This window comes from Ammospiza nelsoni, chromosome 24, assembly GCF_027579445.1.
Source record: "Ammospiza nelsoni isolate bAmmNel1 chromosome 24, bAmmNel1.pri, whole genome shotgun sequence".
Classification (NCBI taxonomy): Eukaryota; Metazoa; Chordata; class Aves; order Passeriformes; family Passerellidae; genus Ammospiza; species Ammospiza nelsoni.
The window spans coordinates 712257-734415 of NC_080656.1; the positions used below are offsets into that span (position 1 = coordinate 712257).

General features: G+C 41.4%; 1 protein-coding gene across 1 annotated transcript in view; it reads right to left on the minus strand.

Moving 5' to 3' along the window:
- Positions 1–19954, minus strand: part of BARX2 (BARX homeobox 2) — a 33025-nt gene extending 13071 nt beyond the window's left edge. Inside the window, exon 1 of the mRNA XM_059488491.1 lies at positions 19641–19954. Within this exon, the coding sequence (XP_059344474.1) occupies positions 19641–19851 (211 nt within the window). The 5' untranslated portion in view covers positions 19852–19954. The remainder of the gene's footprint in view (positions 1–19640) is intronic.
- Positions 19955–22159: the final 2205 nt, after the last annotated feature.

The window sequence follows — 22159 nt, forward strand, 5'->3', positions numbered from 1 at the left end:
GGCAGGGCTGGCGATCACCATTCACACAAACTGGCTTTGTTCAGGGCTGTTGGGGGGGAGGAGATGGTAATGCACCTTTTGAAGCTGGAGTGGAAAGGCCTGGCTGTGCTGTCCTGGGGCAATCACTGGGATATCCTGGGATAACAATGCTCAGCCACTGAGTTTATTCCCAAATGCTGGAAAGACACAAGCCAGCAGCACCTGGTGCTAAAGGCTGCTGTCCCTGCACAGAGCAGCCTTTCTTCCAGGCTGTCAGTCAAGCAGAGCAGCGTGCCAGGACCTTGTCAGATCCTCAGTGAGGAGCAAAATTTATATATAAAGAAGATTTATTTTGTTTTAAAGAAGCATTTAAAGAATCTATTTGGCCAGCACTCAAGAAATCCTTTGTGGCAAATGTAATGGCACTGCAGCTTCATCAGCAGAGAATGAATCAAAACAGACACCACTTCTGTACTTTGAATTATTCTGTTTCACATACTCAAATGACAACCTGCCTTTTGGATGGAGGCCCCCTTGACTCCAGCCTGCCCCCTCCAGCCAACCTGAGCACAGCTCAGAGAGGTGCTCTGAGTCTAAGGCTACACAAAAGGGTCTCTGTCTGGGATTCCCCATCTTTACCTGATGAGCCCTTTAAATCCTACTCAGTGGGAAAGGAGGTGCTCTGAACACAAGCAGATCTGCCTTAATATTTATTGGATACATTTAGTAGAAGTGCTAGTAAAATATATGTATTGTATAAGTGGTCTTGCCCCAATCCTAGTTGCTCTAAATGGGCTGCAGCTGTGATGTCCTTAATTGGGTGGCAGCTGTGGCCAATGAAGATAACTGGGATAAAAGGGGGTGGGTTGGCCCCTCAGAGGGAGCTTTGGAGGAGCCCTGATGAAGAAGCAGGAGCAACACTGCTGTGAAGAGCTGCTTGTGAGAAAGCTACTCAGAAGGTGTGGGACTCTAGAAATAAGATAACAACAATATGAATACAACAGATACGTGGGCCCAAGGCCATTGTGACTTTGAACAGCTCCCAAGGGAAGGCAGGCTTGGAAGTGAATCTCCATTCCAGACTCTTATTGCTGGGACTCAGAGGGAGTTCTAAGGCTGGGCTACATCAATCCCAGCACATCTCCATAAACAACAACACTCAGGTAGTGCAGGGAAATTCGGGGATACAATCTGCCAGCTCCCTGCCCAAATCTGCACCAAGGGGCACTTTGGGTCCACTAAGCCAACTTCAACTTGAAACTGTTTTCTTTTGAACTGAGTCATGTTAAATACTTCAGTCCAGAGTTCTCTCCATTACTGAGGAGAAGGCTCAGCACTAGAACTTACCATCCACTGACCCAGACTTCACATGTGAAGCAGCCAAAGGATGAGAGAATGGAAGAGCTCTAAGGGATGGATTTACAGGAAGCTTCTGGTCTTGGCTACTGGGGATGGAGGGGGAACACAGCACCAGAACCCTCAGGGTGTCTCAGCTTAAGCTGCAACAATTTACCAATGACAGACATGACCAGATATCATGGGACACTAGGAGAGGCCAAACTGATTGCTCTGTCCAGGTGGTGTCACTGGTCAAGGAATAAGATTTGGACTTTGGTGAAACAGCTCATCCTAGCTGAGAGAGTGGAGTTTGATAAAAGGGTAAGTCCTGTCCTGTGCTTTGTTGTGCTCCCCAAGCATCCCTCCCTGGCCACTGCCCGAGCTTTGAGTCTATGTGGCCCTTGGGCCAACACATTATGGCCATCCTTACATCCTCATGCATCTGACAAATGATTCTGCCTTCTCTGAGGATTTCACAGTTCCTAGCCAAGTTCAAACACACAATGCCATGGACACATAAATCAATCAGTCCCTCACTTCCTGCTCTGTAATTATTATCTCAGCATCCATAAGCAAACACCAGCCTTGCTCAGCTGACTGGCTGTGCACACAAAAGCACTCTTCAGGTTTCTCAAGCCCACCCTTGTGTGAGATCCAGCAGAAAGCTGGCCATAAATATCACTACCTCTTCCTGTCCCAAGGCTCTAAAACACACTGCTGAGAGTGACACATGGGAAGAAAGAGAGTGCAATTGTTTCTCAACACCAGACTGTGTAAATTTTGTCTGATAGACCTTTTGGAAAACACTTTTTCCTTCTCAGAATAGTGGATCAGTGTTTAAAATACACACATACTGCTCTTTTCCTCCCTGCTGAAATGAAAGGGGGACTTCAGCAAGTGCCAGTGTTAACCTGAAATGGATCTGTCACATCTTGGCAAAGCTTTTCCCTCTTATAGCTGTGGCTTATAATCTCAAGGGTTGCTTTATTAATAATTTTTCCCTCATCAGGATATATTTAGGAGAGAGCTTGGTCTCTCTGAGCTGCATATATGATTCTTTAATTTTGCATCTGCCCTAACACAGAGAAAACCCATCTCTGTTTCCTCTATCGACAAAAATAAACTCTGTGGCTAATTTGGCTGAACAGCTGCACAAACAATGCAATTTAGAAGGATGCAAATGATACATGAGCAGGTTTTGTTCACAGCCTGCCTGTCCTTTGTGGTTGACAATTAGATCAGTGGTCTTAACCCAGCTCTGGTGGCTGGGGTAAGGAGGAGAGACGCACAGGGAACAAAGCTGAGGATAATGGACATCCCAGTGTTATTCCAGGAAGCTGAAACCCTGTTAACAGAATCTAGAGCACCCTGAAGAGGATTTCCTCCAAACCTGATCTTTTTGTTTGAGTAAGCTGACTATGTCACAGCTTCCATGAGCACAGGGCATGTCTATTTTTATCCTCTTCACATCAAGTAACAGCACACCCATGTCACCTTACAGATCCAATCTTAACTGAAAGAGAATGAATTTAGGACAACTAAGCTTTCACGTTTTGGATGGGGGAAAATACACAGCTGGATTTTCAGGTTACAGAAACTTTTCAATGCCAACGATTCTACAGCATAAAAATCAGTCCTGGCAACTTCATTCCTGAAGCAGCTTCCTTGACTTCAGGACTCTCTGTACTACATAAAGTCAGTCATGAGCTGAAGATGTTGCAAGAACCATCAGCCATGGTTCCACCTCTGCCTGCAGACATGAGTGTCCCATATGGACATGGGGAGGTGGATGCTCCCACCAGTAATACCCCAGTCTCCCAGCAAGCTGATTGATGGGAGCCAAGACCCATTGTGTTCATTCCAAGGTCAGTGGCACACTGGGGGTTTTCAGCTGAAACCAAAATCAAGTTTCACTATTACAGAAATTCATCTAATCTCAAAAAATAAGCTGAAAATGTCTCAAGGATGGGCAGTCCCCAAATGGACACATACAGAATAAGCAGTTCCATGAGAAAAATGTCAGCTCAGAGTTGCAAAGCACTTTGGAGAGATGAAAGCAGGTATGTGCCAGAAAAGTGATGATAAGGTTTTCCCAGCATCCATACCACAGCCCTGACAGAAGGATGTGCCAGATGTTCGAGCTGTTGTGACATCCACCTGCTCAGAGCAGCTGAGGCTGCCCCATCCCTGGAAGTGGCCAAAGCCAGGCTGGATGGAGTTGGGAGCAAAGTGGGGTAGTGGAAGGTGTCCCTGCCCATGGCTGGAACTGGATGAGATTCCAATCCAAACCATTATGGAATTCCATGATCTGATGATCTCCAAATGCAAGCCCTCACTCATGTCCAACGTTCGTCTGTGTGATTTTTTTCTGTTCTGATAGGAAGAAACACTGTTTTCACATCTCCAGACAAATTTAGATTAGACTTCAGGTGGAGATAAGGCCCTAATTAATCATAATGGATGGAATTAGGTTTCTACAGTGCTCAAATTCAGCCTTAATTGCGAATTAATGCCCTTATGTGCAGAAATCTTAGGACAACTGTTGCAAACAGCTTCAATCCAGAACTACAAACATGTCCCTGGAAATGTTCTGATTTAGGGATCGAGGTCAAAAATTTAGGGATCCAAATGGAAAACCCTCCCTCAATCTAAGATTTGGAATCAAACCTTTGGTTATCACCCACCCTCATTCATGGATTCTCCTCCGAGTTTCCTACAGCCCGTCACCGGGAAATGCGACGCTGCTGAGTTCCACAGGGACGCTGGGGATTCATCATCTCATTCCAATGCCAGTTACAAAACAGGCAAAAAACAACACGGCCCTTTCTTCTCTTCACGTGTAAGTGCTAATTCCCACTAGCATAAGAAGCAGCTTCAGGCTAATGGGGATATTGTCACATTCCCACCAACTTTACTCTGTCCTATAAAAGAACCAAACGAACAAAGTTCTGTTTACTTGGATGTAGATTTTGGGGAAAGAGGACATCAGCCACAATATATCCTGGCACTGCCTTAATGGTCAGTCTCAGTTAACTCCCTGAATCCCACTGGACTTCTGTTTTCCCCGCATGCAAAATGAGGGCAGTAACACCAACCACACCAGTGATATGGTCTGGAAAGGACTCAACAGCAGCCATGAGAGGAGGCAGAGGTGTTGCTGTCTCCCAGCTTGCTGCAGACATTTTGCATTAATGCATTCCATGAGTGCTGTGTCGAGAATTCTCTTTTGTGTCACACGATTATGAAATTCCTTAATGTGCCATTAATATGTATGTTAATTTTGAAGCAATGCATGTGTCCTGTTCTTGTGCAAGCAGTAATGTTTCCAGGGGAACTCCTCCAATAACAGGCACAGATACAGTGTGTGGCTTTTCCAACAAAAATAGCTTTTTTTAAGCTCAATTTTAAAAAAGTTCTTTTTACCCAAGAAAGACATTCTGCCCAGGATCAGCCATCCCTGCCAATTTTAACATGATGCTGATCTAAATAATTCTGCAGGGAATATTTTATGCATCTCCCAAATCTCACCACTACCTGACTCTGATTTGGCTGTGCTGGGATGAAACACCTATTAGATTTGGCATTTCCACATGCAGACAGACAAAATCTTTACACTGATAGTGTTTTCATTAAGCTCTGAAATAGGGGCTGTATCCCACCTGGGATGTTATTAAGCTGTCCAGAGAATTTAGGCAATTATTGGCCTTTACTGCTCTCTGATGAAAACACCCAACACTGCTGACCCATCATGGGAATTGGTATGCTCTGCTCAGCGATGGTGTGAGAGTTCTGAGGGAGCTTTTAAATTCTCAAAAGAGCCTTTAATTCACATTTGGTGAACCTCATATGAAAAACTGTTTCAAATTTAATTTTTTTTAAAATCCTATTTTTCCTCTCTATTGAAGTATTGATGCGTTGCCTACAGCTGTCCCTGTTTCCATCCCAGGAGATCTAAAGGGAAGGAGATCCAAGGGCTTCCATTTTATGGAGAGCTTCTGAAAGATTTGCTTGGACCCTGCATCCCGTTTCACTGCCTTGAAACAGATTTTCTCCAATTAATTAAAAAGTACTTTTAAAAGTCTTTTTCTTCCTTACTTAAAGCCATTCTACCGAAGTTAAAGACTTGACATTAGATGGATGCAATGCTGAATCCATATGGATATAAAAAGGTGAGTTCTGTGTCCACTCTGTGTATTCCAACCACCACACTCTACCATCACATCCTTTAGACATACAAAATGACAAAGTAGAGGGAAAAGGGCAATTGAAACTGCAGCAAAATCAGAAACAAAATCAGAAAGTTTAAGGCACTTGAATAACTTGCCCCTTCAAATGCATAAAGTTTCAGAACGACAACACATTCCTACTTGTTTCCAATTCAGAGGGAACAAAATAAGAATCATGAAAGAAAAAGAAAAACCCCGTATGAAAAAATAATTTTATGAGTTGTCTTCTCACACATTAAAAGGAGGCAAGGGAAAGGCAAATTTAAATTATTTTCTCCTCTCTGTGGGTCACCTTTCATTAAATTGCTGAGAATGAAATATACTCCCACCAGGATGTTAACATCTCATTTTCAGTGCTGCTGGGGTGAGAAGCCTGAATAAAAATAAATGGCTTCTCCAATGAGACACATCATCCATCGTCAGCATGTAAAACACAGTCATTAATCACAGCACAACCTGCTTATTATGGGCATTCAAGAACTGGCAATACAAATGCTTATAAAACAGGGGCTCCTTTCACAATTCCCTGCCCTTGTCTCTCAATAGTTTAGAGGATTAACCCTTTTGCAGTGAGGGATAGGCAAACAGGTTTTGCTTAATTCCAAACCAACCTGACATCATGGGTTCAAAAGTTCGACTTGAACTCGCACATTCTCAGGTGCAGTTTGTGCTGAGGGAACAAAGAGCCCGGGGGAGATAAGGGAAGGAAGATAGCAAAAGAGCAAATTGAAGAACCCTACAGGGCATGGACCGAGTGTAAAAATCCAGTAAGAGACAAACGATGGATAAAAAATGGTGATGAAAGAGTTGAAACTCTTGCAAAGTAATAAACACGGTTTTGTCTTAACACCTATCTTAAAGTGATTTGTGGAGAAGCCTCTTCCTTCCTACAGAATTCCCTCTGCTGGGAAAAAACAACAGGATTTTACTTGGACTTAATTAATACTCATGAAGAACACAGTTAAACATACACAGTCCCGACTGACCATATGACTTTGGGCTTCTCTTGCATTTCTTAGCAAAGGAATTTAAAATGCTAGTGTGTTAAGGACCACAATTTTTCTTTAAAAAACGGGAAGGATGAGGAATTCAACTGGCTCCATGTCACATAAGAATTCAAGGACAAAGCCAAATAGGGATGGCCCAAGCACAAAGCGCTGCCTGCAGAGCTCAGCTCTTCCCTGGGCTCTGCAAAACCCAGCTCCACTCAGTTATCCCTGCTGCCTACACAGCATGTCCCAGGCTGCCAAATAAATGAATGCCCAGAAAATGGTCATTTATTTGCAGTCTGATGCAATTGCAATTCCTTTTCTTTTTCTACACACCCAAAACTTCTATTGACTTCAAGGAGAAAATAAGTGGGGACACAAGGAAAATCCAGAGGTCTTGAGAAAAGCAGTATTTGGACATCCATGCAGCAGGCAAAAGTACCTAAGCCCCACTATTTACTGATAGCTGTAACAAGTGAAAACACCTCAATGAAGAAAATTCTTGTGGAGAAAAACTAGATGAGGTGTGTATTTGAATTTTCTCCTGAGGTGTAAACTGGCCCCAGGTTAACCAGAGTTGATAATTTGTCAACCACTTCAGTTTGTCATCAACTGGACAAATATTTCCAGTGTTGGTATCAATTACTGGAGGCAAGTGACCCATGACTGGCTTTGGGGAAAACAAACACTTTGAGAAGACAAATTAATAGTCTACCATATTTTAAATTACACTAAAGCTACATACTAGGTACTGGAAATGAACACTTAACTTTCTTCTGGGTGGATTTTTCAGTTAATTAACATTGCAGCAATGGGTGGTGGCAGCAATTCCATTATCATTTACTCCATATGTAAGAAATACTCAGCGAATGCTTCATAGGCATGACAGGTTCAGAGAAGAGTGGGATACAACCCAGCAAATCATCAGCAAGGAGTTAAAATCCAAAAATATCTTGAGTTAAAAGAGACTCACAAGGTTCATCAAGTTCAACTCCCAGCCCTGCACAGGGCAAAATCACACCTGAAGTACTCAGAAGTTCTGCAATGCCTCTACTTCCTAGAAGTAGAAGAACTGTCAGGAGTTTTCCCAAGGTATTTCTTCTAAAGGAAAGGTTTTCTTCAACTGAAGTATCCATCTGTGATGAATGAAAGGCTTCTCAGTATCCTTCACTGCCAAAAGAATTTTCTGTCCTGTAATCTACTGCAGGAAAGCATCACCTTTGTTTTGTGGGTGGAAGCTCAGAGATAAAAACCACGAGCAGGTGAGAGCATTATTGATGGGTTTGCTTTCCCAAAGGAACCCCCAAAGGTGAGTTTGGTGCTGAGCCAAGGCTTTGCTGAGCAGTGCCTGTGAGGTGGGAACAGCAATGCTCAGGTTTTAAAAAGCTGCCAACTATTTTAATGCATTTTTACAAGTTGTATCATGATTAATTGTGCTAATACTGAAAAGGGAGAAATAAGGCCTGGGTCACAGAAATCAGCTTTTTCAAACATATTAAAGCCAGAGTCACCAGCTGCCACCAAAGTGTCTCGTTGCTCTCCTGGCAGTGGTTTTGCTCTATGATAGGGAAGAGAAGGAACAGTATTTTTCCTATTTTTCCATGGTTGAGTATGTGCCACAGAAATCCTGTACTAAGGTTTATCACAGTTCTGTCCTTTTTTCCTGATTAAAACTGTTGGATGAGTATAATTTTTCCCCTTCTTTGAAGGCCAAATTTCTATTTCATAGTTGCCAACTCAGTAGAATGTGACAGTGGGAGCAATTAATTGATCCTGCTATTAATAGAAAGCATGGAAAACAGAAAGGACAAAACAATTACAAAAACTGTGCGAGCACAAAAGAAAAGGAAATTATTTGCCAAACTGAGTTTTCCAGACCAAAGCCCAGTCCATGGAGCCAAGTACACAGCAGTGAGACACTCCAGCATTCCCATGCCAGCTGGGCATGAAGTCAAATCCATCTTTTCCATTTCCACACATGTCCAGCACCTCCATCCTCCACAAAGAACCTCTCACAGAGCCAAAGCAATGTCATGCCATGAAAACCAGGACCAGGCCCTATCTTTAATTTTAGCACAACCGCTACAAAGACAGAGACCAAGCCAGATCAGTCCCACACCTGCAGACTTGGCATGAGCTGGGAGATCATCTGTGCAGCGCTGAATTTAGCTCACCCAGAGATGGGAATGACCCCAGTGCACAGACATTCCCTGCTGTCTGCACAGCCCAAGGTTTTGATGGCATGACACCTGGGATGTGGAGCTCTGACCTCCCAAGACAGGCAGACAAATGCAAGCCAGGAAACCTTACACCTGCAACTCAGAGCTGCTCCCTCTGCTGGAAAATGGACAAGGAAGAAAATTTCAGCTGATACATGAAAAGAATCAATCCTGACTGTAATAAAAATACATAAGTTGACTTAAAGGAACCATGTGAATTACAATTTAAAAGATAATAATGATTTAAAAGATAATCTGCCCAATTTTGTGAAAACACTGCCATACTTGAACTCATTTCTAAATCCTCCATTTTATCATGTAGATTATTTCTTTTTAAATAATATTTTGGATGCTGTAATTTGTTCAGCTGAGAAACAGATTAATACCCATAACCATTCCAGCTTTGGAATTTGGGATCAGCTCATGTAAAAGTTTCATTAATTTATGAGCTTACACAAGTAAACTCTCAAAATCTTGACAATTAGATGAAACAGCAGTGGGATTTCTACAATCTCCTTTCAGTCTTCTTTGCTGCCTCTTCTGATGCAATCACTTCAGCAGCAAGTCTGTGATGGACAAATTCATTTACAGCACCAATGGCTGGGACATCTCTTCACAACAGACAGGTGCTCTGGGGATTAGGCACCAGCCAAAGAGATCTCTGTCTCAGTCACAAGAAAAAGGCTTTTAATAGGGCTGTACAAATAAAATAAAATCAGTCAGGATTTCATAAATGCTTTTGTTTTAATGTAATTTAAGTGCTAAACTACCTTACAGCAATGTGCTTTCAAATGTTTACAGTTAAGGCATAATTGAATTTGACTCATTCTGGCCCTGATCCAGCTACGATTTAATTGACTTCAGTGGGAGTTGGACTGGGCTCTAAATAATTTTAACTAAAGTAATCCATCAATTGTTCCTCACCCACTTCATCAAACTCCTTCCTATCATTTATGATTGCTCTGTAATTTATTGCAACAAGGTGAAACCAACACTTTTAACTTCTGGCACGGCTTCCTGACCCTCAGTGGAGAATTTCACCATATGCAGCCACCTAAACCAGGCCTGTTTGAGGAAAGCCAAGAGCTCAATACAGCTGAGTCCCAAACCTCCTGGTACTATCCACAGAAACCTCCAAATATCAGCTCCTCCATGGCTTAGTCACCACAGGAACAAAATAAACTGTTAGCAAAGCTGTCAAGAGGAGGCTTGGAACAAACAGGCAGAAGGGTGAAGTGAATTGCTTTCACAAACACTTACAATTTTTTTTTTGGCCAAAAAAATCCCATTTGCTTTAGACTTATCATAATTTTTTTCTATCAATGATTACATTACTGTTTTCTATTTCTTTTAGTATTTTTCCTCTTTGAGCCACAGAATGAAACACCATCCAGAGCCCTAGGCCTTCCATAAGGCATATCATGTTATGTGCAACATACATAATAAAGTACCACTACTGATAATTTCATTTCAAAGATGACAGGTTAATCTGTCATAGAATACCGTGTTTAAGTAACCATAAACATATAATGCACATTTCTCTATCTTCTAAAAGAAAAGGACATGTTTTTATTAAGGCTTCAATCCTTCTGTTCTTACACAGCTCAGCTCTGGTTTTTAATGGATCAACATAGGCAGCTCTACGTTGGATGTGGCAAAAGGCACCTGCACACTCAAAGGTACAGGAACTTGTTGCTTCAACATTAATTCTCAAGATGTCTATTAAAATTAAATTCAGATGAAATTCAATCCCTGTAAGGTGAAATAAATCCCAGTCTGGAAAAATAAACCAAAACAAACAACTCACTGGCAGGAAACACAGCCATTAACTGCTCTGTGACTTGCAAAATAATAATTAAAAGAAATATCCAAAGGCAAATGGTGGCCAAGTAGTTAAAGATGACTGACTGATTACACGGAAAACTCTCTTATTCTGATGAAAATCCCAAAAATTAATAGTAAGGTTATCCAAAATACAAGCCAAATATAAATACTTCCAACTCAACCCCTTCTCTGCAAGTCGTCCCGTTGAAGTCAGACAATGAACTACATGAATAGAAACCACTGGCATGTAAAAAAATTAACAAGATAAGACCTGAACATACACATCCAAACACATTAGGGTCACTGAAAGGTTGTTGCTAGGAGAAGAGCATATATTTGCAAATTTTCTGTTATTGCATCTCCAAAGGGAATTGTAATGTTGTTGCATGGGAAGTTCTGGAAATCTGTTTTTTTCCTTTCATTCAAAAAAAAAAAAAAAAAAAAAAAAAAAAAAGTTGTGATTTTTTGAAAGAGAGAAAATGAAAAAAATTAAATTTGTCTCTTCTTTCAGGTTCCGTGTCTTAGACAGAGCTTAAGTATTCTGGATGTGCTACCTGCAGTCCAAAGATTTTGAATATGAGTACAGAGGTCCATATTCAGAAAGATGGGGGTTCTTTAAGGACTGTTCTTCATCTTTCTCTTCAGTTACATAAATGGATCTCACCTGTTCCCAAACACCTGAAATATCTGCAGCTGGTATCAGGGTGTTGCTCTGAGCTGTGTTCTGGCCAAGAATTTCCTCTCATCCATGTAAAGGTGCATGAGAAGAAAAGGGAAAATACTGGAAAATTGAAAATATTACATATTATTGTCTTAGCCAGGTCCTAATACCAAACCTCTGTATTTTTAAAGATGTCATTAAAATGTAGCTTTGGGAATGCTGGGCTAGAAATCTCTCAGCTAAATTCTCCCACAATCCTGGGAACCCAAGAAATAATGGATAACACCAGACTTCTACTGCTCAGTTCCCATTAGCTTGTCCTTGTGATCCTATTCTATCACAGACTTTACACAAATACAAGTGAGATCAAAAATAGGTCCCAAATTTTCCAAGGAAGTGCTGCTTCCTAGCAAGTGAAGCTTTTGAAAATGTTCTGGGTTCTGCAATGTAGCTGGAGCAATTCTTACATAGGAATGACTGAAAAAGTTTGGTTTTAACTTTCTCTCCTTGAAAAATAAATAAAATTTTGCAATACTGAAAGTAACTTCACTGTTTTGCCAAATGTCTCGTAAAAAGAAAAGTGTTATAAAGTTTTGCTTCAACCTTTAAAAGTATTTCATTCCTGATCGAGTATTTTCTCTGATCTGACCTTACACATACACCTACTTTTTAAACCTCTCCATTGTCAAGCTAAATTTATAACATTTTCTTTGTTCTTAACTGAAAAGGACACATAAAGATTATTTCTTCAATCTACCAATAATCCAAAAGATCAATTTTTCTGACTTCTCCTATTTTCACTTGGATATGATGAGATTTTGTACAGAGCCTGCAAATGCAAACCCAGGTTTCCAGTGGTTCCAAGCAGGGCTGCAGTCACTTCTAACACTGGACAGGTTACCAAGGGCTGAGCAGAAGAAACAGATCATCAGAATCAAGTAATTAAATCCTCTGAGCAATCAGAGCAGAACCTTTCTCCAGCCCAGCGGTTTTTTTAGAAAAAACTTACGCCACTGTATTGAGCAAGTGCCTCCAGAGCTCAGTTCCTGACTCAACCATCAGTTCTGGCTCTGCCATCCATTGCATTCCATGCAAATGTGCCTTCCCCACAGGCCTGCACCAAAGGCATGGAAGTGACTTTGCACTGGAAAGGCACAAATCCATCACCCAAACCTGCTCACAACATCCCTATCAGCAGAAAATCCATCCTGGAGGTGGATCAACGCCCCAATCCATACATTGCCAGAGCTGTGATCTGGGGAGCTGTCTGTCACTGCACCCAGATGGCAGAGAAATGTACTGCTCAACACAACAGGAGAAAAAATACAAAGTCTCCTTAGTTACTGCCCTGCTCTTCTCCCCAAGCCTGGTGGAGTGACAGGAGCTCCACACAACACATCAGCTCCAAACAGTCTCGGCTCCTTTGCCTCACCTTCCCCAGGGAGGATTTTTGCCCCTGTTCATGCCCAGCTTGTCCTGAAGGCAGCAATGCTGAGCATCATTGGTTCTACAGGATGAGATGGTCTTTTCCTGCCTTCTACAGAAGCAAGTTAAATGAAAGTCCTCAAAATAATTATGGCACTCAGTCTGCACGGTGCAGTCTCCATGAGCAGTGGCCAAATTGAGGACACTTAATGAAAGTGCTACATTTAAACTTAACTCACTGTGCAGATGGATTTAAACTGTGCTTCAGTGCCAGCTGTGAGGCTTTAGAAAATGAGGCGTAGGTGTCAATTTTCCCAGTGGAATCCCAGATTCATTAATGCCTCCTATTATAGCATTCCTCCACAATGCTTATTCATGCCCAACCACAACCACAATGCTGATTACTTGCCACAATAGGTTTTATTGCAATCACTGAGGTGTGATCTTCTGGTTTGTTCACTGTAGTTTTGCATTCATGAAATCCTTTTATTCGCTATTAACAGTACCGAGATAAGAAAGCAAAAGTCAGTCTTTTTTTACAGATATTTTAATATCTAGCACTGAAATTTCTTTAGAGACAGATTTCTCTGCTCAGTCCTGAGATCTGCTTTCAAATCCAGATTTGAATTTGGGTTTCCTTCTGAAATGCCACATCTAGTACTGCATATAATCCAACAGAAAAAAATAACAGGCATTTCTCAAAGTATCCATTTATCATCACCCAGCTCATTATTATTATCCCCCATACGCCACTTTTGGGTATTTCTGAACTAGATTTTCTGCTAAAGACATCAAAACACTTTAAACCCAAGATGGTCACCCTGAAAAACACTAGGCTCCTTAAAATTAACTGCTGTGTCCAGTCTACAGCACTTAGAGAGGAATCCACTTTCAGTTCCTAGGTTTGTTTCATTTATCTCAGTTGATAAAGTGCTCCTCATCTACAGAGAGGCTTTTCCTTGTAGGGTTATAATAGACAGGGAATTTTGGACAATTTGAGAAAACTCCGACTTTCCCAATGTTGCAGCTGAATAAATCCTGCTACAGGACCAGGGACACAGTCCTGACAGGAAATCCTGACTTTTCTGGGTTTTCAGAGGAATGCTCAGAGACAGCAGCGTAACTGTGACTGCATCCTCTGCCATTTCTAGGCAGAAATGTTATCTCTGAACTATCTTATATCTATTAAAAATACTCAATAGCTTCACAAAAACTGGATCAAAGACATCTATAGAGGAAGCACTTTGTATTTCTCAGGATTAATAGAATTCCTTTCTGATTTTGCCTTTACTTTTTGCTACTCAATATAGAATTTTATTGATTTTTGTAAGCTAAACCAAATAAATACAGGTAGTTTTCAAAGTATCTTTTTTTTATTATTCATATGTTTTTACAAATAACCAGCAAAAATCCCAAACAGTCTTGGCAGCAATGCAGATTTCCACAGAGAGGCATTTTCAGCTTTGCAATTTAGGCTGGCACCTCTTGTATAAACACACAGATTCATTTTCGCCTGCTTCCCTCAACATTTTGGGACACAGGTTTTTCATGGGCTCAGGAGCCATTTAAGACATGTGGATCTCCTGAGCACTCACTGCACACAGCCCAGAAGGAAAACTCCTTCTGAGACCGTGCGCTATTGCCCGGGACGCCGCGGCTCTCCCGGCAGCGTCCCGGGGATGACAATCCCAGCCCTGTGCAGATGCCAGGCTCGGGGAATGTGGGACGAGGCCCAGGGAGCCTGGCAGAAGGTGCCCACCGCTCCACATCAGCTTTATTCAACGGGATTTACCCAGCTGTCGTGTTCCGGGCTGGGAGCACGATGAATGGACGGCATTTCATTTCTCCCCACGCTGGAACACACGCACAACATGGATTCCCTTTTCCTTTCCCCAGTGTTTTGCTTTCCCCCAGGAATTCCATAACAAAATCTGCTCAATGTAAAGGAAAAGATTCAGCAGGTATTTGAGAAACAGAAATGGCTTCCACCCCAATTTTAAGTTACTTTCCACAGCAAAATCAAGCCTTGCCTGTATCATGGCCTTTTAAAAGATAATCAGAAGGAATCTTTTGTTGTGAGTTTGCACATAAAAACTGAGCTATTTCAATTCACAATAAATCTACTTTCTCACCATGGTTTCCTAAAAAGGCTGAGGAGACGGGGTGATGACCCGAAGAACGAAACCTCATCGTTTGTCTCCAAAACAATGATTCCCCAAAGGCCCCAGCGGCTGCAGGTACCGCTGAATTTAATCAAGAAAACATCATTTATATGAGGAAAACGACAGCTCAAAAGACCCCTTTGGAATAACCAGCTTCCAAGTTCATCCTAAGATAAAACAACAGAGGACAGACATGGAACTGGAAGAGAAGAATTCAAGATTTGAACAATTCTATATTAGACACTTGCATACATTAAAATCCCAACCACACAAATCCTGAATGTTTTAAAGTTAAAAAAAAAAACGACAAACCCAAACAAACCAAAAAATCTGATCACCAAACTAAAAATCCCAACAATTATTTCAAAAGAGAGAGTAATAATAATTATTAATGTTCTTTACAGGAAACTTTTTGCACAGACCAGCAAGAAGAGAAAAAAATTTTCAAAAAAGCAAAAAAACAAGTGGAGAAACTTAAGATTGCATGCGCTTCTGAAGTTATGGCACTTTTAAATATACATATAACAGTAGAATCCTCTTCAGCAAAACTCCCCTAAAACATGGGTGAATATTTTATATCGTATATCTTTATATCAATTCTCTCATAAAATAAACAGAGCCACACTGATCCAAGGTATATTTTTACCTTGCAAGGTGTTGCTCTGGTATAGCAATTAAAGAGAAATCAGCACAGCCCTACCTGAGACATGGACTAGTAAAAAACCTTGGCATAGACATAAATTACTCTGCTGCTCATTAGGATTTAAATTATAAACCACTAAGATACATTCAAATTTGAGGTTTTTTTAATGAGCTGGAATGGGGCCTGGTACAAATGAATACACATCACAGATAATTAACAATTTGTGTTACCAACTTTGCTGAAATAACTGAACTCTGCAATTGAAAACAACGTGATTCTTTCTAATCCAGCCACCTTAATTCATTTGGAGAGTTTAAAAAGGCCATCCAAGACCGATATTACTGATTACCCACACAGAATGTCACAAATTCCACTAAGACCAGGGATTGCACACTACTCTCCTCCACGCCCCAGCCTAGTTTTCATTTTCAAACTATTTTAGTTTCTTTGATAAATAAGTAGCTTTTCTAATTTGACCTTGTAACACTGCACACTGACAGTGTCCTTTGATTCTTTACCATGCCCAAAACTACCAATAAGGCAATTAGAATCTAAATCTATCACTAAACCAACATAATACGAATAGAGGAAACAAATTAGAATTGGAGTAGGCATGCCTACAAATATTTTTAATTGAAAAATTAAATTCTAAATGCAATTTGAAAATTGATTCCTATAGGACTCTGCTCAGTGAAAAAGCAATCGTCAGCAATCACTGTAACAAACCAAGCATATGAACAGTATATCATTATTTATACAAATTAATCAATGGTGACATAATACGAAAAGCCAATAAAAATATAAGTATCATGAAACAAGCGAAATATTATTTTCACTCAGCCATCACAGCCCAAAAAGTCTTAAAGCAAAGTGGCATTAATCACCATCTGAAAATATTTCTAGTCTTTAAAATTTTAATCATAATGGCTCTGAAGCCAGACTAGCATTTTGGTACTGATTTGGTACAGATTTGGTACTGGTTTAGCCTTGTTTTTTGGCTCAATAAACAAAAATATATGTTCATATACCAAATTTTAAACTAATGATGGAACATTTTCACGGGGAATTGCAGTTTTCTTTAAAAAAAAAAAGAATTTGAAGCTCTCTTCAATGTGAATCTCGCCGGCGACATTGCATTAGACCAGCGACATTGCATTAGCTTTGCGTTACACCTCACAAATGCTCCTCACAACTAAAATGTCCATCTTCGGCCTCAAGATTCACCAGAAGAGTCCCAAATGCTTCTTCCACCACCTTCTGCCTCTACTTGACAAATCTGTTTTGTTCCAATTCAGATGCACTCAGTTAAATATTCAGCAATTCATTAGAGCCAAAAGAAAAACTTTTCCATTGGGCTAGCAAAGTTTTCTGATCTCTCTTCGCTTAACTGGGGATGTTGTTGAACACACACACTGCACAAGTACAACATCTTATGTCTTTCAGCTCCAAATAAATTATAAAGGCATATCAGCCTTCTCCGACTTCACCCAAGATGAAAGAAATATTAACTCTTTAGCCCATGAAAACATCTCAAACCCTGACTCCTGCCTTGAGAAAAGCCACTGAGGAGATGTTCAGCTGGAGTAACTCATTACTCATCACTCCATCAGTTTCAAACACTCCCAAGTCCAAGCTATGATGGTACAGTAACAAATCTCTGTGGTTTAGGTTAAGACGCATTTTCTTAGATCATGAAGAGACTAAGTGCTCCCTCCCTTCCTGATTAACTCCGGAGTAAAAGGAAACTCAGGCAGTAAGTTAAATGCCATACAGTATTTCTATAGTGCTATATTTCTGTTTATTTTCACTCTGTGTATGTGTCTTTGTGGGTTTGGTTTTTTACTTTATTTTAGTTTAGTTACAGATTTATACTGGGCACTTTTCAAATTCTTTCACATTTAGATATCTTTTTTGCATTTAGATATCATTTCTTAGCCAATAGTTTCCTTTCATAAAAAAAATTCCCATTGCCTCATACACATAAGACTTGAATTATGCCTATACACCTTAGAATCTGACAGTTTGGAATTGTGGACTTGATAGTAGTTTCCCCTGTGATTTTAATTCCACAAGCAAATCTCTCTCTGTGCTTCACAAATGCTGCAATTCCATACAGCTTAGTCCAACAGAAGCAGATATTCACAACCCGGACTGACATAGGGACAGGCCAGAGCTTGGGCTAGAAACACAACCTTGAGGGCAAATTCATTAAAGATTCCAGGCACAAAGGGAAATAAGTCTTTAATTGAAGAGTAACCACAAGAGACTCACTAGCATCACTCTCAATCCACTGCTGAATCATACGAGGATTATTAATGATTATTTACTGAATATACATCACCCTTGCAAAGACAATGCTTGCTACACTTGACCCAGAAGTATGTATTTAAAAAAATTGCCTTTTTTTTTCCCATGGGGGGTGGTGGGAGTCACACCAACTGCTAGGAAGCACCTCACCCATCCAAAATCCCGAGGATCTATTAGGTGACATTCAGACCATAACTTTTATGCTGAGGTAATTGTACATGCTTCTGGACACTGATAATATCGAGGTTAATATTCCTTTCGGATGCTAAAGGAACTTTCTTTTTTAATTCTTCCTCTTTCTGTACAGAAAGAGAGAAAAGCCAAGAGGCTTGGTGTCCTCACCCTGGTGGATTGCGGTCTGCAGGCAGAATCAGGCGCTCCGTGCGTCACTGCCACACACCAAACCCCTTCAGGACGTTTTGGCCGAGCACGGAATTTCACTACGCAGTAGTGAGGGATCAGCCCTCAAAAAATTCCCTTGTCAGCAATATCTTGATTAACAACTAGTTCTTATATACAATATGTCAGCAATTAGTTAGGGAAGGCAAGGGATATCACGCACAAATCGGCTGGAAGAAATAAATGTTGACGGAGGATCAAATTGTCCATGCAACTTCTTCCCAAAAGCTGGTCATCATGGGTCTTAATTCTGATCCAGCCTCCTAATCCCTTCTGGATCTTTAATAACTAGTATTTACAAAATAAATATTGAGGTTGAAGGAAGACTTATGCTTGGAGCAAGGATTTACTCTACTTGTCAAACTCTTATGGTACGCTAACAGCAAGTTTTCTATCAGCACAGCTCTGCTAAGAGCTGAAAAGATCCTTCTTATTTATATTCAGCAATAAAAAAATCTCAAACTAAACCAGCAAACCTAAGCCAAAGGACAGGCATTGAGGTTTTAAACACAACCTAATACAAGGGCAAAATGAACATTTCCAGCAAAGAGAAAGAGGAAAAATGTAATTCTATGACCTTGAAATAGGTATTATTTTTATTGGTAATTAGTCCTTTACAAATATTTTTCAATATATAAGATTTTTGAAGAATGAATTTTTAAGTTGCAGTTTCATCACCTCATTTCTCTTGACACATTATGTGTCACCATTGGAAGTATGGCCTTATGGGAAGAACAGAAATCTGGAAAACTGCCTGCTTCACCAGAAAAAGGGATGTTTAAAAATATTTTTTTAAAATCTGGAATGCATTCTAAAAATACTGGTTTTACTTTTAATGTGGATTTTTAAATGACCACATTAGAGTAGTCCGCTTGTGAAATTTTCTAATGCTCATGGTCAAGACCCGATTGCTCATTGTGCTGCCTGTGCAAGGCAGAGCCGTTTGTGAGTATTTATTTGTGGCGTCGGCAAAATCTTTACAAGTATTTTCCCATCTTTGCTGTTAAGAAATAACCTATGTTCTTTCAAAGAAAAAGAAAATTTAGGGTAGAAAAACTGTGCTTCTATGGATTTTTTTTTCTTTTCAGAATATTTCTATTAATTTCTTTGTACTCACACAGACATATAAAAAAACACTGGAGGTTTCAACGTGCATAAGATGAAGGACGATTTCTACAGGACTCACTAGCACTGATATATTGGTCCCAATGCACACCCCGGATTGGGCTGAACCCCACCAATACACACTGAGAGTAACTAAAATGCGATAATAACTAACTGATAGCTGATAGTTACTGATAGTAACTAACAACGATCGCAGAGCTGGCAAACCCGGGGAGCGGGGATGGAGTGTGGAAGCCGGGTTTCGTTCCGGCGGGGTTTGGGGGGCCGCAGTGGGAGACGCAGGAGGCGCTCGCTGAGAGCCGCGGCCCCGCGCCCGCCGCATCCCCGCTGCCGTCACGCTTACCGGCGCAGGAGTGCAGCGGCTTGGGCCGGACCAGGAGCGACGGGCACACGGAGTACAGGGAAAGTTTCTCGAAGTAGTCGCAGGTCTCCTTGGAGAGGATCTCGTCGATCATGAAGGTCTTGTAGCGCCTCCTGCCTGCCTTGGGCCGGCCGGCCGCGGGCAGCCGCGCCGGGGGCTGCGGGCCGGGCTGGGGCTGGGGCTGACCGTGCATGGCGGGACCCCTGCGGGGCGGCCAGAGCCGCGCCCGGCTCGCATGGGCGCCCGGCTCGCCGAGCCTGTCCCCGAGCCGGTCCCCGAGCCGGTCCCCGAGCCGGTCCCCGAGCCGGTCCCCGCTGTGGCCACGCTGTCCCCGCCGCTCGGGCCGCGCTGCGCGGCGCCGGCTCCCCGCTATATAAAGCCGCCGATAAGCATCTCTCCCATCGCTCCGCGGCCTTTTTAGGAGGCTCGGGCTGTCAATCAGGGCGCCCGCTGCTCCCCGCCAGCACCATTGTTACCCTGCGCCGCGCTGGGAGGATCCGCCGCTCCTCTCCCCTCCCTGCTCGCTATTTTAAGATACTGGGGTGTGTGGCTTTTTTTTTTTTTCCCTCCGTTTTTCTTTTTTTTTTTTTTTTCTTTTCTTTTCTTTTCCTTTTGCTTTTTTCTTCTCCCCCTCCTCCTCTTCTCTGGATTGTAATTATCTGCAGAAGTTAAAACGCGGGCTGCCGGAGGAGAGTGCCGCGTCCCCGGCCGCGACAGCTTTCCCCGACCGGCGTCAAACCTATTCCCGAGCCGCCGAGTGCTGGAGAGTGGCAGACGGGAAAAAACCCTGTTTATAGGTGCCTTGCCTATGAGCACTGTGTAGCAGTTTTTTTTCTCTGGAGCGGCGTTACTTGGATCCCACGTCTGAGATTATTTTCTGGCGGATCCCTGCTTAGTTCAGCTGGAATTTTGCAAAGCTGAGCTTTCAGCCCCTTCTGCTGAGGGGTGCTGCGGTTTCCGCACTGGAAGTTTTCCTACCAGGCTGTGGGCTGAATTTTGTTTCTCATCTCTGTGGCCTGCGAGAGGAATCACCAGGACACCCTACTTACAGAAAGGTGTATCAGGAAGAATCCTCTGGATTAACTGGTTGCTGCAAGTTTTGCAGAATGCCCAGCCAGCTCACTAACTTAAAATGGGTAAAGAGAGGCTCATTAGGGTGATTTACCACCCTCCAAAAAATATTACTTGCAGGTTTCGCACAAGGATTTAAATATAATATGCAAAAGGTTATCAGACATTCTTCGGTTCTCATGCTTTGGCAATCCAAATGACAGCAAACTTATTTTAATAACAGAAAACTCAATCTGTTTTTGCAAAAGGCAACAACCATTTCAAACTCTCATCAATGATTCGAAGAACCACTTTTATTTTTTCAACTGTTTTTTTTTTAATCCTTCAAAACACTGTAAACTATCTTTAACCTCTTTTGTAAAAGCACTACTTCTTTTTTCAATTCAAAGTTTCATTTAACTTCAGCAATACGGTTGTTCATTTATAGAGACTCAAAATCAAAATAAGACGCTTGCATTGTCCACACACTGAACTGGAAGGCAGATGCAAGAATACATCGGACTTTCGATACAGCCATTGAAATTTTTTTCTTAAAACATCGTTACATTTTTTTTTTAATATAACACAGCAAATTATAATGAAACAAATGTAAAGCAAAGTGTTTTGCTAATTTTAAACTATTGGGATGACATTCTCATTTAAAATAAATTGTTTGGAAATGGTTTTATTTCTTTTTAGTTACAGAAACTAAAGTGATCTTCCGATGAGGGATTTCCCTAGAACGATAACAACTTAGAAGTTCAAGAACTTCTCACCTCCACGACATTATAACTCTTTTTAATTTACTTAAACTGCTGCTTTAATTCCTAAACAAACTATGGCTATTTAAGCAGATGGACTGATTTTGTTATGACTGTAGTTTTATGAGTACTCACCTCTTCATTCAGACATACACCACTTCAGGACCATATTTTCTTCCTCTTTTTCAGACACTTTCTTCTTTTTTTTAGGAAACAAAGTAAGTACCAGCAACATTTACTTCAGCAATTAGTACTTGCTGATAATTATTACATAGGATATTTTGGAAGCAACACTGAGCAAGCCACTGATTTAAGCCCCAAAGCAGCAGCAAATGGCATTTTACTACTTATGTTTCCTCAGGGTCCGGCCAGGAGCTGCAGCCCACCCTATCCCCACTTCAAATTTATCCTGCTTTTCTTGACTTTGAAAAACCTGATACAGCAGAGGAATGTTTCCTGAAGAGTATTTCAGGAGCTTGACTAGATCCAGCCCAGCAATCAAGAGGGGAAGCAAACTGTCTGCTTGTCTTTAAATGTTTCTTTCTCACATCTGAAGGGCTGAATACCCAGACGTGTGTGGCTGGCACTTCTGTCCATACTCTAGAAATGTGATGCCCACACCTGAGCCCAAGCAGATGAACTGGCAGGTGGGTTTAGCCCACACTAACCCATCTCTAGACACTTAATTTC